The 17,007-nt window shown below is 37.6% G+C and overlaps 1 protein-coding gene across 7 annotated transcripts in view; it reads left to right on the forward strand.

The window, feature by feature from the left end:
- pde5ab (phosphodiesterase 5A, cGMP-specific, b) overlaps positions 1 to 17,002 on the forward strand; it is a 110,356-nt gene extending 93,354 nt beyond the window's left edge. For all 7 annotated transcript variants that reach the window (XM_025899334.1, XM_005464017.4, XM_025899337.1 and 4 more), the window contains 9 exons: positions 706 to 831; positions 2,345 to 2,439; positions 2,533 to 2,620; positions 7,246 to 7,346; positions 8,071 to 8,148; positions 8,536 to 8,599; positions 12,605 to 12,679; positions 13,625 to 13,708; positions 13,817 to 17,002. In XM_025899334.1, coding sequence (XP_025755119.1) covers positions 706 to 831; positions 2,345 to 2,439; positions 2,533 to 2,620; positions 7,246 to 7,346; positions 8,071 to 8,148; positions 8,536 to 8,599; positions 12,605 to 12,679; positions 13,625 to 13,708; positions 13,817 to 13,936 — 831 coding nt within the window. In that variant the 3' untranslated portion in view covers positions 13,937 to 17,002. The remainder of the gene's footprint in view (positions 1 to 705; positions 832 to 2,344; positions 2,440 to 2,532; positions 2,621 to 7,245; positions 7,347 to 8,070; positions 8,149 to 8,535; positions 8,600 to 12,604; positions 12,680 to 13,624; positions 13,709 to 13,816) is intronic.
- The last annotated feature ends 5 nt before the right edge of the window (positions 17,003 to 17,007 follow it).

Genomic DNA, 17,007 nt, shown 5'->3' on the forward strand with positions numbered 1-17,007 from the left:
CATCAGGGCTCTCTGCTTTGTTATTGCTAAGTGTTCACTTTCGGAAATGGCAAAGAAAATGACAATCAAGTCACTGTGCTTGTCACATTTGCCTTTACTTTTAATTGCTAAAATTGTACCCCACTTACAATGTACGGCTTTAGTTTGTTTTTCATTTTCTTTTTGGTCCCATTGTACATGTTGTGTTCTTGAAAAAACATTGTTCCTCTGGCATAAATTCTGTAGAGAATAATTTTACTTATAATTCATTATTATTATCTTAACTGAATTAGTTTATACTAGTACTAGTTTGTAAAGACATGATGGCTTGGCTGTCTGTGTCAGTCATCTTCTAAGTGCTCAGCACATTAAAACCACACTGACTATAGTAAGATCTTATTGATCATATCATGGACATAAATGTCAAACCTTTTTATTTTCACCTGTGCCACAGTTTGTATCTCAGTGGACACAAAATTTAAATTATTTTAAAATTATCCTTGGTTGCTGTGGCCTTAGCCTTTTTTTCACCCCTTAGAAAAGTGTCCCTTGTTGTAGGAAAGTTACTTTCAGACAGATAGAAGCAGGGTAGTATTCTGCATAAAAATAGCAGTTAATTTAGAATGATTCTCTCAACAATCAGGTGATGCAAAGAACAAACCCAAATTAAATTTTGTATATGCTTTTACTTTGGAACATTTTTGTAACACAGACTCTCTTCTGCAGAGTTTATGTCAGTGGATTATGAGTGTGAAGAAGAACTACAGGAAGAATGTGGCCTATCATAACTGGAGACATGCCTTCAACACAGCCCAGTGCATGTTTGTGCTCCTCAAGTCAGGGCACTTACAGGTAAGTGCAGTCAAAAAATATAGTCAATGATTCCCAGAGCATTCTCATTCCCAACACATAACATACCGAGGATTTGTCACATTCCAAAGCATTTCATAGTAACATGAAAGGTACCCTTCGGCGTCCTTATGATACGCTCCGGATTCTCAATTGCGGCAGTAACACATGCTCTAGCTGTCTATTCCAGCCCTAACCCTAACCTTAACCCTATCAGATAGTGTTTTCCAAAGCTATTCATTATCAGACGATTAACATACCGACAATTTGTCACATAGCATCAGTATGTGACAAGTTGGGATGAGAACGTGTTGTGATTCCATATAGGCAGACAAAGCTACTCTTAATCTTGCTGCAAAGGGCAACCACTTTTTTCCCCAAGTAATCCAACATGTTTTATTGACATTTTACATATTTACAGTTTGTCAGAGCCACTTGCCACTACATTTGAAAGCAAAGGGTACCTTTTTAATATCATTTTTTAATGCGTAGTAATGCAATGTGACACAAGTCAAATGTCCTCTTGTACAGAACTTGTATTGAGGTAACAATGAAAAAGAAAATATTTTAGCAGATGCAAGAACTTTGCTGTCTCAGATAGTTAATAGAGCTGTGAATGGTTGTTTTTTAACCTAACCATTCTCTTTTCTGACCATGCACTAAGTAGTTCTGGTGCCTAAAATTTTAAAAGTACCGGTAGTCGTTGCCTGACAAATTCAAATCAAACCTCACCAAACTTAATATGAAAACAAAGTCCAAAACAAAAGTCTAAAACGTAAAAAAAGTAAAATGCTACCAAACCCTCACCTTTTCTCAGTTATTTGTGCGGTTTTTTGGCTTTTTTTGAGGTGAGGTGAGCCATAAAAACCAGCTCTCTTAAAAAGAGAGTAAATTCCAATTAATAATCCTTGGCAAGGATTCCAGAATACCCATGCCGTTTGCACACCTACTACTCTACCACATTTATCCCTAATGCAGTTATGAATCAGCAGTTACCTGCTGAAACGTCTGAGTTATCTCACAACAATACAACCTTGAACAACAACAAAAAAAGCAAAAAAATGCACTTTCTAGTGTATTTTTAAAAAAGTTAGTTTTACACGATTTCCAATTAATAGACTGAATTATACATGGTTTACCCTATTATGGATGATCAGAAAGATTTGAAGGACCCCAGTACACTGCCAAGAATAAAAATTATTTGGGAAACATGTAAAGATTCCCATTATAAATACTAGTGATTTTTGTCTGCAAACTTGGCGCCTGGCTGCATAAAAGCTTTTGTGTCATGTGCAGAACCAGCTTTGATGTCCACTCCAGGGTGCATGCTGAGCACCCACACTGCTGGCAGTGTGGGTGCTCAGCAGTGTATTATAACAGCAGTGTATTATAACAGCATTGTGTACACAACTGTATTTTTTCATTTGGTTGTTGAGGCAGTATGTCATCTGTTAACCTGCTGCCATTTTTCCCGCCTTCCTTCCTCGTCTTAATGTACTTATCCATCTCCTAACAGAGCTATATGAGTGATTTGGAGGTGCTGGCTCTAATGATTGCAACACTCTGCCATGACCTGGACCACAGAGGAGTCAATAACTCCTACATACAGAGGTACATCAGAGAGCATGAGTCACAGAGGTGTGTGCATGATCATATATGCATGCATGGGAACACACTATTCACCCTCGGTTTCTTCTTCTCCAGGAGTGACCACCCACTGGCCCAGCTGTACTGCCACTCCACCATGGAGCATCACCACTTCGATCAGTGCCTCATGATCCTCAACAGCCCTGTAAGCACACTCACTTGCTCACTCACACACGCGCTCATATTTAGGAAGCCTTCTAGTCAGATTATCATTCTTCTCTCTACCCTATCCCTCTACTTGCCACCTGCGTAATTAGAGAAAACATTAGTACAGAATGGCTTCTTACTTTGTCTAATAAGCAGCAGGTGTAAATAGACAACTTATATTGCGTGCTTCTTACGTCCCTTCAGAAAGGCCTTCAGAAATAAAGATGTGGTGTGGTTCAACCATTGGGTCAGAATAAAATTCTGATTTTGATTCTGGAGAATTTAGGGGAATTCATCATCTATAATACATAAAAAGAAAATAACCTTTATTGCCCCACGTAGGAAATTTGTCTTGGAGAAGCAGTGCTTCACATAGATGGCATAATAAAAACCTTTTATGTTCATGTAATAAGTTCTTTAAACACAGCGAAACCAGTGCAATCTCTTTATGCAGACAAATTGCCATAATCTTTATTAAAGATGGTTCATTTCTGTAGTGGAAATCACAGTGTGGTCTCTGGGACATTTCTGTAAACTGTTATCAGTGAAAAGTTTATCACTGTATCCACAAATGCTAATTAAAAATTTCCCAAAATAAAGGTAAAATATATTTTAAAAATCCAGAAACATATTTTTTGGTGCCAGGAGTGAAGACATTTGGATATTTGGTCATGGACACAGACAGCTCAAGACCTGACAGCCGAGTAGTCGGTCCTATTCTACTTTTTTGAAGTCCACTACTTTGGGTGCAAGCATAGTTGGTGCACTGTGGTCTAAATTCTTCATATACAAGTCTCTATTGGTCACAAAAATAGGCAGGCATGTCAACCTCCACACAGACCCTTGTGCTTACTATCTGATGATTAAACTTATGTCACTAGCAACCTTGCAGACCCGACTGGACCCTAGTGGTTTCTTAGATGTGGAAAAAGATTATGCATTAAAAGTACTCCAGAATACATAGAGCAATAAAAAACAATAAACTCAACTGAGCACACTCAAAGTAGCCAAGTCTTTAATAATTTTAAGTATTATTGGGTTTATTTAATTCATCCCAATTCATCCAAAAAGTATTGGATTGAGGCCAGGACTCTATGCAGGTTGTTCCACACCAAATACACTCATCCATATCTTTATGGATGTCTTTCAAACTGTTCTCACAAGTTTGAGATTGTGAAAATGTCTTGGCATGCTGAAGCATTAAGATATCCCTTCCCTGGGGCTAATAGGCCGAGTACAACTCCTGAAAACAACCCCACGCCAGTCAGGCAAGTACAATTTTCCTGGCAACCACCAAACCCAGACTCGTTCATTGGGTTGTCAGACGGAGAAGCGTGACTCGTTACTCCATAGAACACGTCTCCCCTTCTCTAGAGTCCAGTGGCAGTGTCCTTTACACCACTGAGCCTGTCACTTTGCATTGCGCTTGGTGATGTCATCGAAACCCATTCCTGAAGCTCTCTGCACACTGTTCTTGAGCTAATCTGAAGTCTGCATGAAGTTTAGAGGTCTGTAATGATGTAATGACTCTGCAGAAAGTTGGTGACCTCTGTGCACTATGTGCCTCAGCATCCGCTGACCTGCTCTGTGATTTTATGTGGCCTTACATTTAATGGCTGAATAGCTGTCGTTCACCAGTGGCTTCCACTTTTTTGTTGACTGTGGAATATTTCATAGCAAGGAAATTTCATACCGACTGGGATGCTATCCTATGGTACAACTCTGGAATTCACAGAGCTCCTGAGACCGACCCATTCTTTCACAAATGCTTGTAGAAGCACTCTGCATTGCTTGATTTTAGAAACCTGTGGCCATGGAAGTGATTGGAACACCTGATTTCAGGGATTTGGATGGATGAGTAAATACTTCTAAAGCCCTTGTTAACGCATACCATCTTCTACTGTATTGTCGTGTTTTATAGCCCATTTAGATAATCAGACATTCATCAACTCCCACAGGCAGCAGAACCAGCATTAACAAAAGAAGCTTACAAATGTGTTCTTTGGTACTAAACACTGCCTACACCAGAATGCCTCCTCTTTTAAACTGTACTGCATACTGAGAGATGGAAATACAGACTGTAACTATCATTACTAATACGAGAACAATACTAGGAAAACAGAGGGAGCGAGTCTAGATCATTTTTCCACACCTGGATTTCAACGCCAATACTGTTATGTAAAAAATGGCTTTAGCTGGCCTTTCACAGCTGCAGCTCATTCTTTATGCAGCAGCTGAGCTCTTGGCAGACTCAGTCCAGAGGCTCCATCTCCACCCTCTGGTGTCCCTACATGGCTCCCCGCCAGCAGAAATAATTTCAAACTTTATAATCTACAAGGTTCTGTGTTATGTCCCACAACATCAAGATGTCCAAAGTCTTCCATTTATGTTCTATTGTGGAACACTGAAAAAATTGCGAAAAAGTCACAGAAGAAACTGATAATTTAATAACTGCCTCCTGGTAATGCAATAGCATGCCCATAATCCAATAAAAATACTGAGCATATAAAGTAATACATTTTTATGTGTAATGCAATAAGCATAATGTGTGTCTTCACTGAAAAATTTTAAGCAGAGGGAAACATTCATCTAGGCTCATTTCCTTAACTGGCGAAAGTTCCTAGTGCAAAAACAGGATATTATCTCTAACTGGCTTCCCACCCTCCACCTACAAACCATGGCCAAGTTTTATGACTTCCTGCCAATGACTAAAGTCAGCTCCTGCGAGTCTACCAATTTTGATCTGTGTTTCGTGTAAGGCCTGATTTAGATTTCTGCTGGGAATCATTGTGGAGCCTACGATGTAAGCTATATGTAAGTGGCCGACGCCATTGCATTTATGCTTGTGAGTGGTGTTAATTATCAAGTGATTGTGTCCCAGTGTTTTACATGCGATTGCTGCCTCATAGAAACAAATATGCTGGGAATTCTGAAAGAAATTCCTGACATTTGTGAGTCCTTATATTGATGCTATGATTATTATTCCTCATATTGTTATTCTCTCACTGCTAAATTTTAAAATTGTGGTGAAAAAGTACCCAGAAATAGACAGGAGGAATCAACTGAACAGTCCAATCACTATAGTTTCGGGCTGCGTTGATCCAGTGTGTTGTTGGGAGTTTTACGTCAGGTTGTACTGTAGGTTATGTACATGGCACTTTCATCTGAATAAAACCACAGGACTTCTTGAACAATTTAATTTGGTCCAACAAGCCCAAAGTAGAGATGTCTGACAATATTGCACAGTCCCACGTTTGGTAAATATAGCATAAACACGTCATACCAACTGCCTAGCACAGTGGTTGAAGGGTAATGATTTGAACTTTGCAGTCATTGAGTCAACTTTATTCTAGAGTCAGATATGATGTCTGATAGCTGAAGAATGGGCAAAACTGAGGCATGCAAGAGAACAGTGATCCCAGCACACTATACAACAAAATGGTTAGAAATAAAAGAATTAAGATGTTGCCGTGGATCAAAATCCAGACCTTAACCTGATTGAAATGCTGAGGTGACACCTTATGACATAATACATACTTACATAATTAAATACCCACAAACCTCAATGAACTCAGCCAATGTTGTAAAGAAGACTGGGGAAAAAATTCCTCCACAACTATGTGACAGACTGATAAAGTCATAATCTTTAACTTATTGCTATAGGTGGTTTTACAAGCTATTGAATCTTGAGGTATATTTAGCTTATCAGAGAACTGAATATATATTTCTTTTTTACATGGCTGTTTCACCCTGGATGTGTAGATAACAATAGGAGATAGTATTGAACTAACAAACTCCATATCCTGAAAATCTCCTCAAAGTGTAAACTCCCCTCGCTCGGGATTAAGTCAGACATTGCAATGAAGACATTGGTACCATGGCTGTATTGAGGAGATGTACAGGGTGGGCCATTTATATGGATACACCGTAATAAAATGGGAATGGTTGGTGATATTAAAGTCCTGTTTGTGGCACATTAGTATATGTGAGGGGGCAAACTCCTCAAGATGGGTGGTGACCATGGTGGCCATTTAGAAGTCGGCCATCTTGGATACAACTTTTGTTTTTTCAATAGGAAGAAGGCCATGTGACACATCAAACTTATTGGTAATGTCACAAGAAAAACAATGGTGTGCTTGGTTTCAACGTAACTTTATTCTTTCATAAGTTATTTACAGCCATTGACATGTTGAAGAGGTTAACACGTGAGGGGTGGATCGAAATTGTGTTGATATCTGGTGAATGCAGTTCGGCCTCAAAGCAAACTCTAAATACACTCCCAACTTCACAAACACCACTTAAGGCCACACCTTATCATGTGTAGTGTGATTAGCCATAATGCAAGTAATCACTAAATAGCGCTCAGCATTGAAGAGAAATGTAATGATATGTCAACATATCAACATACACTCTGCTGGATTCATTTGTTTGATGTGTTTATAGGTTTTTTGCAATCATTGCAATTGCCATAGTGAAACCTGCAGTTAGCTCTGTTGCTACCTTACTGTGAGGACATGAAAATTAAACTCCCATCCAGCAACTCAGTATGAGTATAACTAATGACATAGCATGCAGAGCTTTTCCTGCACTTACACTGTTTTCTCTCTGTCCCTCTCTCTCCAGGGAAACCAGATCCTGAGTGGCCTTTCTCTGGACGAGTACAAGGCCACTCTGAAGATGATTGAAAGGGCTATTCTGGCCACCGACCTCGCCCTGTACATGAAGTAAGTACCAAACATCAAGCCTGAATGGAGACTGAATGAGAGGAAAAGGATGGAAGAAGAAAAGCCGTATTTTGACTGAAGCTGATAGTTTTTAATCAGTGCAAAATTGAGTACAATTGAGATTACATTCACCTTGTGACTGTTAATGTCTTCATTACTTAATTTTCACTCACTGCTCACTCCTTATAGTAATTCTGTAGGTCTAGGTACAAGTTTAGTGTTTAAAAGTTGTGTCTTTCTTCTGGTGAGTGTGCATGTGTGTGTGGGTGTGGTGGTGTGGGTGGATGGAAAGGGGGTATTTTCTTTCTTTGTAATATAATTGGCTTAGAACTCATGTATGTCTACAGCCCCAGAGCAGCTAAAAGTTAAAATGAAAATAAAATACAGACTGTATAAGTACTCAAGCAATCTACCTGCCAAGTACTTTTGAACTGGTGGCATTTTAAGGGTGGCTCCACAGAAAATTGTTTTTCAGTTTCAGTTTTTCAGTCTTCACAGTGTTGGTTGGTATACCCACTCTTCTGAAAAGAGGGGTGACAATTTTTTACTACATCTTAATGCATTCATGTTTTTTCTTCTTTAACTCCCTCCTACTACCTCAGTGACTTCAGCTCTTATCTTAGCCCACTTTTAGTCTAGACAGTGGGTGGTTAGGGGGCTAAGTGGGTTATATATGAGGATAATTACCTGCTGTGACATTGTTCATGTGGGTGTGTGCTGTCAGGAGGCGAGGGGAGTTCTTTGAGCTCACCAAGAACAACCAGTTTGTTTGGGAGGATGAACACCACAGAGACCTGCTGAGGTGAGTATAGTCTCAAATACCTGTATCAACATTTACATCAACATAAGATAAATGTTTGTGAGGGACAGGCCACCTGCTGTGCAAAGTTTGAAAATTAAAAAAGCACCATGGCAGCGTAATGATTAACACTTCTATTGATCAACATATAGTTTTTAAAGTTGTTATGTGTTGAAACCATTTCTTCAAGAAAAATGGTTTAGCCATCAATGCAGGCATTCTGTGCATTATAGGTTGCCAAATATGGGTTAAGACTACAGTTTTAGGTTTTGCTATATGTAAAACCTAAAACCTGGCAATACCATGGTAACAACTCCATAGTTTCTCCTGCTATGAGAAACTAGTGTGTCTGTGGAAATTTAATGTCTGTAACTTTGTCACCCCCTTCAGGTCAATGCTGATGACTGCATGTGACATCTCTGCCATCACTAAGCCCTGGCCAGTACAAAAAAGGGTAAAAAAAAACCAAAAAAGCAAACTCATCCTTTCTTTGTCTGTATGCTGGTACGCTGCTCTTCTGTGTATTTATGTTTTTACTGTGGTATACACACACATCCCCTCATTTTGACTTTCTATAGTTACATAGTGTTTCTATGAGATATAAAAAAACAGCTGAAACTGTAACTCACTTTACATATAAAGGAAAAATGGCAATGAGTAAAGTATTAAAATGTATTTAAATATAATAAAAATGTGTCAAAAATGAAAAATGAAGCAAACAAACCCAATTTTACAAATAGATTATAACTGCTAGTTAATTTGTATAATATAATTTAAATCTTAGTTAAATTGATGATAGAAAAAGGAATTAAGTTCCTTAGTATCAAGACAGTTAACACTTCTGCTTTGCAGAAGATGAGGGAAACTCAGGGAAAGAGAGTTAACTTCAACTCTGTGTCAGTTACTAGGGTAACAGAGTCTGAACTAACTGATGATTAAATGAAATGAAATCAAAAAAGGTGTGTAAAGAAGAAACATGAAGTGCATCATGAGAAACTCCCAGCAGCCTAGACCTATTGCAGTGTAACTAAGGGAGGATTCAGGGTCACCTGATCCATACTTAACTATGAGCTTTATCAAAAAGAAAAGTTTCAAGTCTTTTCTTAAATGTAGAAATCCAAACTGAAGAGGGGCCTGGAAGCTGAAGGCTTTATCAGTATAAATGGTTAAAATGGGCAACATTAAAGCAGAATTTTTCTCTAAATCTCATTCAGCATTTTCATTCAGTAAGAACAATTCTGTCAAAGGAAGGAAGGAACACAAGTACATTTGTTACATTTTGTCATTACATTACATTTTTACTGAATAACTATTAGAACAAGAAAATAGTCAGACTGTCGCAAAAGCTGACTCGAGGGTGGATCCGCCCCAGGTTTTATCTTCAGTTTCTGTCACCTGCATTTTGTCTCAATTGAATAATTACGTTTAACAAATCAAACATTAAGAAACAGAATTCCAGCTTCATCTTATGAAAATTCAAGTTGGGTAAATGATAACAGCAGAAACCATAAAAAAACCATAAAAAACCATAGAAACCATAAAAAATTTTCTATGGAAACCATAAAACCATAAAAAATTATATATTATATTATATAACAAGCTTCCTGGAATAGGGCCCTGCTGACTGTGAACTGAGGTGCAATGTGCCTTAAAATGTATTCTTTGTTATTCACATTTGATCCTACAATTTCTTACTCGAATTACCTTCAGAGCTCCTCCTTATTTACTCTTTTTTTCTTAATCACTGACCTATTACACACACACGCACGTGAGTGTGCACTATATTCAATGCTGTAGTGTCCCTGCTGTCCCCCAGTGACCTTCATTAGTCTGTGCCTTGTTAGGAAACTCAGGCCCAGAGGAATTGTTATACAGATAAACATTCTGTGTGTGTGTATGAGAGTGTTGATAAATGAGAGCTTGTTAATAAAAACAGCTGGGCCCTGTCCTCAGATGACATCTCTGAAAAAAACATTCAGGGCAACAAACAAGTACATACGTTCCCTGGCTTACACACACTCTGGCAAATCACCTGGTCCTCATTAACAGATTGCGCTAAACCCATACCCCTCCTTCCCTGGTCTGTTTTACTTTTACAGCTTCAATCCATAGACTTTATATAAAGATTCACTGTGACATCACCCAATGGTTTTGGACTCTGGTCTGATTCTAATGGTGTTTTCCTAGCATTTTGGCTGATCTGCAATGTTGTTTTTGTTTTTAGAAGTGAAACTATTTAGACGCCTTTTTTGTGTGTTGGTACCCCTTATCTATGCCGCTAGGGGTCACCTTTTGTGTTTTACGATATGGTGTGTCTATGGGAATGTATTTAAGGTAGACACACGTAATTAGCGGCAGGTGTGTTGTTGTTCAGGAGGAAGCAAACACACAGTTTGTGACCGCTGCGCTGTTATGATAAATGGTATTGGATAAAGAGAACTGTTGACAAAAAAATGAAAGTGATGGAAGTGGAATAAAGACTAAATCAGGGGTGCCCAATCCTAGTCCTCGAGAGCTACTGTCCTGCAGCTTTTAGATTCATCCTTGTTCCAACACACCTGAATCAAATGAATGTCTTGTTATCAGGCCTTTGCCAAACTTGATGGCATGCTGAAGAGGTCATCAAATCATTTGATTCAGCTGTGTTGGAGTAGGGATGCATCTAAAAGCTGCAGGACAGTAGCTCTCAAGGACTAGGATTGGGCACCCCTGCTCTAAATGAACAAGATAAGCACGGCTAGAGTTATTGGATTGTAGCAAGTGTAACAGTTTAACAAGCTCATTCATACCATTGGCATTGCGTCAGCCCCGCCAACGAACACCTCAGTGGCTTCAAGCGGAGGCTTAGCCTCTACAACATCCATAAAATGAAAAAATAGATATTCTGTAATCCCATAACTGGTGTCCGACACCAACTCTAAATCTGAAACTTCCAGTCATACTTTTTTCAATCAGTCAAAATCGTTATAATCATTTAAGGTTATCACTGAGACCTAACAACATAAAATATCACAACGAAAAAGTTGTATTTAAAAAATGCAATAAAGTCACCACAATTTACAAATATAGCATTTTTAATATCATTTGATTTTCTTACTTAACAAATACATTCTGGTTGCTTTCCACTTTTGATTTTGAAGACCTTAAATAACCAAAGAGCCAAACAGTGCTTTACTTTAATCCTTTCACCCATAGTGGTCACTACAGTGGACAGCTATTTAAAGGCTGTTTTCTTGTATTTGTGTCAGTGTTGATGGTATACTTGCACATAAACCACTACATTGGACAGTGATGTGTCATTTCTTACTCTGCCACACACTCCAAAGGTGATGTTGTTCACCTAAGTGGACATGTAAAAAACTATTTGAAAAGTACCTGTTTAAAAAAATGAAGTTCAAAAATCTTTTTTTCATGCCTAAAGATGTATAAAAATACTTAAGAAAAATCCTGATTGAGGTTGTTATGATTCATGCATGAAAGGGTTAAAGAAATGATATGAGTTTGTGAAAGTAACCTCCAAAAGCACTGCTAAAATATTTTCATAGATCATGGAGGAAGTAAAGGCAAAACTTCTTAGTCTCAACAATTAACAACTGCATCATAGTACTGACGTTCCCTGCAGCACCACCAACTCAATCGAGAGCTGCAGACGGCTTCAGCAACACGTGCACACAGAGTGATGTTGATTGGAGCTTGAGCCTATCTTCATCTCTTTGTTAAAAACTTGAGAACACTTTTGGGAGAGCTCTTGTTATTGCTCTTACTGTTCACTTGTTTCATTTTCCTTCTTCCTTCCAGCTGTCACACAGGCTGTCTTTGTCAGTTTGTCTGGGTTATTCCCAGTCATTTCCTCAATAGTAATGTTCTAACGATGCTGCCTCCAGCAGCAGTATAAGCATTTAGTCATGTCCATGTTGCAGACCCCTCTTTCTTTTGATGTTCATTAATGTGTTGTACTTCAACTCAAACTGCCACAATTATGCCACAAAGTTTCCAAGGTTACAATGACACTATGACTTGCATAGTATACAATTCACCCAACTTAGCCTTCTGTCCAACAATAAATGAGGATTTAAAATTGATACTCTCAGAGCAAATTATAAATGGATTGATTCTTATATTGGACTTTTGTACTCTGAGTATTGAAAACAGTCATTCATCCCTTCACACAAGCACTTTTTCTTTGCTTTATATCTAATTCCTACACATTTACACTCCAATGAACATATCAGAGAGCAGCTTTGCATTCACTATCTTGCCTAAGGATACTTTGGCATGCAGGCTAGAGCCGCTAGGGATCAAATCACCAACGTTCCAATTAGTAGATGCCCTGCTCTAAAGCTTAGTTTGCTTCTGTGTTTATTTTTACATTTAGTGTTATAGAATTTGCCTTTTAAGAACTAAAAGCTCATAAAATGTTTCAATTTTTCAATGTTTCTGCATTTGGTTTCTGATGCAGATTGCAGAGCTGGTGGCCACTGAGTTTTTCGAGCAGGGGGATAAGGAGAGGCAAGAGCTGAACATTGAACCAATCGTAAGTAATTTCAGGGTTCATTTGTATGATATTGGATAAATCCTTCTCAACAGTGCAACATTTGCCATCGAGTGCCCCAAGAATCTGTTCTGGATCCTCTGGTATTTCATCCTACTGCATTTAAATATATTCCCTTTCAAATCATGAAGTATCAAACACATTTTCAAGAACTTTGCTGATGTTACAGTCATGTGAAAAGAATGTTTTCTTAGGACTTTATGCAGTCCTGTATTGGAAGATCTTTGCCCTACAGTATAAGGTGCCCTGAGATCACTGTTATTGTTATTTGACACTATATAAACAAACAGTTGCATTTATAGTCATGATTAGTTAATCAATTGCATTTGATTAGCAGCACCTGGCCTCTCCTCACTCTTTTAATTACCTTTTTAATTCCTATTGAAGCAGTGGGAGGGTACTCATTCTTCACAGACTGTGCATTTATTTGACAAATGTCTTTTTTACATGACTATAAATACCTGTATCTTTCCATGTCTCAGTTATTCTGTTTGTAAAATGATGTTTTTGATCAACTAATTGTGGTATTTTGTGGTAATATCTCTCTCTATATATATACATAGATATAGATAGATAGCGAGAGCAAGAGATAACTATATATATACATATATATACATATATATATATATACATATACATATATATATATATATACATATATATATATATATACATATATATATACGTATATATATACATATATATATATATATATATATATACATATGTATAAATATATTGCTAAATGCTTTCTAGAGTGGGAACAAAACAGCAGTAAATACTCAGAATTCTGTTGCTAGACTGGCTAATGAAATCACTGGCTGTTGTTGAATTTTCTCATAGATTTGTCTGTTTTGGGTCTAAAACAGTTAACTTATTAATGACTTTATATAAAGTTTACATCTCATTTTTTCAATTCTTTCACAGGACCTGATGAATCGTGAGAAAAGAGATAAGATACCGAGCATGCAGGTGTCCTTCATTGATGCCATTTGCATTCAGTTATATGAGGTAATTCAGCCCTTGCCATTTTTGCAGACCAGTTTAGCTGATGAATAGCAGGAAAATTCAGTTCTGCAACTGATTTCCCATGATGAATTTTCTTTATTACTGTCACAGACCTTGGCTGGCTTTTCGGAGTATTGCTCCCCGTTGTTGGAAGGATGTCAGAAAAACCGGCAGCAGTGGAAGTGTTTAGCCGAGGAGTGTGAGAAGGGGCTTGTCAACGGCTTGGTGTGATCCAAACACCAGTTTGGTTTTATCCAACTCACATTTCCAGAGTTCTACATTTTCAACCTATTCTCATTAAAATTATCTAATAGCATATTGCGTGGACTGACAGTGAGGTAGAAAAGTAATTTTCCTACCATGAAAAAAAAATACTAGGTCTGATAATAGAAGAGGTCACTTGCCTTGAGCAGTCTTAAGAGTTTAAGACTTAAGCTATTACAGTTGACATGCCGCAGTCAGGTTTCACAGTTTGTCTTTCTTTTCCTTGTTGTAATCTGGAGTTTACTCACCCAGCAAAGCGTTTGCCACAAGACAAGTCAGTTGACATGTTGGTAATCTGCCCAGACTTGGCAGCAATTTTGCTGTCTCCCTGAGTATCAGTAATTCTTGTGAGTACTTTTCACAACAGATAAAAATAGATAAACTATGAAATAACATCAAAGTTGTACCCGTCCACACCCACTATTGAACATTCGTTAAAAAGTTGTATGCTAGTTTTACAGCTAAGCCCTACCATGAACAGGAAGGAATGAAATATGTCCACAACAAGAAATCATTGTTTCTGAGGTCATGCTCATTTTATCCTGTCATCACCATTTTTTCTCACTCACCAGAGATAATAACAAAGTCAGCACTAAGCTATATTTATTACCATAGACATTGTTATTTTTGCACAGAGTGGCTTTCATATTGATGGTCTAACCTACACTATCTGTGACAGGTAGTGAACTTTAGGGAACACTGAATGGTTAAGCTGCATACACATTGGAAGCTCTACATATTTACTTCCAGGTATTCTTTATTCCTATTGGTAGTTGCTTTGGTCGCTTGCCTAGAAGTTGAAAAAAAATTATCTTCCCTTAGCAAATAGGAAATGGTTAATGGACTGATTCTTACTTAGCGCTTTTCTAATCTGCCTGAACATTCAAAGAATTTGAGTGTGGTTATTTCACCTGTAATCACTTGAAGTTGTGGGATGTAATTCACTTTCAATGGTCTCTATTCACTATGTTCACTACGCTTCCAGTGTACATGGAGCTTTGCAAATCCTCAGAGATTAGCACCATTCTAGTGGGATAAAGACAATGCAATTACTATATACTTTACATAGTGTCACAATAATCTTATAGACTTGTTATATGTCTTCACGGCACACGCACACACACACACTACGTGGATTTGAGTCTTTCGTACATTTTATTCACTGTCTTAACTATTGCATATTTATTTTTGTTTTATATATTTATTAGAGTTTCTATATTGTAAGGTCATTCTTTTGTCAAAGCACACAATTATTATATAGAAAATGTTTTCATATGTGGAAAAAAAGAATCCCATGTCTTTTTTTTATAGGACCTTTCTTAGGAACAACTCCTTCTTCTGATGACATTTGGAAATGTACTGTATTGTGTTATTTGGAATTTAGATTTTCTATTTTTCCAGCTGTAGGAAGAGCCAAAGACTAGATCTGCGATTTGAAAGGAAAATGGATCTAGATATTGCCACTGCCTTGTTGCGATAAAGTACACAATTCACAATTTTACAGAACCACTTATTTTTATTTATCCATGTTTCTCCCTGTCCAGTAATGCTGTTTATACATAGCAATTTTACAAACTGAACGATGGAGTAATGTCTACAGAATATGAAGTATGATTTACTCACCGAGGGTGGCATCTAGCTCTGATACATTGTGTGATGCTGTGTATAATTTCTATTTCTGTAAACCTGATTTTCTGATGGATAAATTTAAAAATCTGTTCAAACAAGATATTTGCTACGAGGAAAAAGGATTCTTTAACATTTAGAGCCATTTCTGTTGCACTACAAAGACTGACTGAACAACAGAATTTGGCAGAAAATTTCAGAATATAACCCAGAATGTATCCAGGAGCAACTTTTTCATTAGATAAAGATTTTAACTGTTTCAGCATTTTGTGTGTTTGGGTTCACTTCTGTCCACCCTTTAGAGACAGTGGTTTTCAGTCTGTAGTCAGAGGCGAGGTGTCATCACCAACACATTCAAAAAAACAATCTGGTACCTTTGGACCTTGTGAAATGCAGGTTTTTGCTGATCCTGCAAGAAGGAACAATTACTCCTCAATAAAAGGGATTTCAGCATGTCCACACTAGGAATAAATAGAAAATGCAACACATTACTATGACATTTTTCTGTACACCTAGAGTGTTTTTTAATATCTAGTTTTGAAGGATGTTACCATTACCTGGCATAACATTACTTTACTTCAGAACTTCTCTTTTTTTTTTATGCAGAAAAGAAAAGTCCTGAAATGTTTCGGTAAATGAAACTGCTGAATCAGCAGAACTGGTAAAACAGTTAAATGTCCAGCCAATAAACTGTTGATGAGGAGTCACAGAGGTCTGGAAGCTACTACCGTACAAGGGAGGGCAGCAGATACTTTCTGAATACATCTCACTGAAAAAAATAATGTAGGAGGATGCATAAGGACTTAGGAAAAGAGAAGAGCAGTGAGAACGGATTTGATCTGTTCGGTACAGTGGAAATAAAAAGGCTTCTACTGGATAACAGTATGATAACATTGTTGCATAAGAGCAGTGGGATCTGGCAGAACATATTTCACCCTCTGCTTTAAAGCACAGATTATTCTTTTTAGTTACAGGGTTTCAAAGTTTCTGATATTACTATTCATTTTAACTCAAGCACTTTTGTAGATACACCTGCTCAGAAAGCTAATTTGTATCCGTGGTTGTCATTTGTACATTGAATAAGTCTCCAGGACTATTTTACTTGTGCCTGTAGCTTAGCCTCTGTGCTCTCTGGAAAAAAACAAAAACAAAACAACAACAACAACAAAAAAAAAAAAAAAACCTCACTGCTTGGTTGTCAGTTTTTTCTTTTGCATGTATATGAGAGGGCATTACACGACAGAGATGGATGGATTTTTCTAGATAAGAGAATTGTGGGTTTTCTTTTGCAAAATGTAATATGCTGATACGGTACTATGATGGTGTTACACATCTGCAACTGTCGACACCTTTCAACACTGTGAGCGAAGTAAATAGTATGTCCCATTAAAGAATAATACTTATTTACTATG

This window comes from Oreochromis niloticus, linkage group LG3 (genome assembly GCF_001858045.2).
Source record: "Oreochromis niloticus isolate F11D_XX linkage group LG3, O_niloticus_UMD_NMBU, whole genome shotgun sequence".
Taxonomy (NCBI): domain Eukaryota; kingdom Metazoa; phylum Chordata; class Actinopteri; order Cichliformes; family Cichlidae; genus Oreochromis; species Oreochromis niloticus.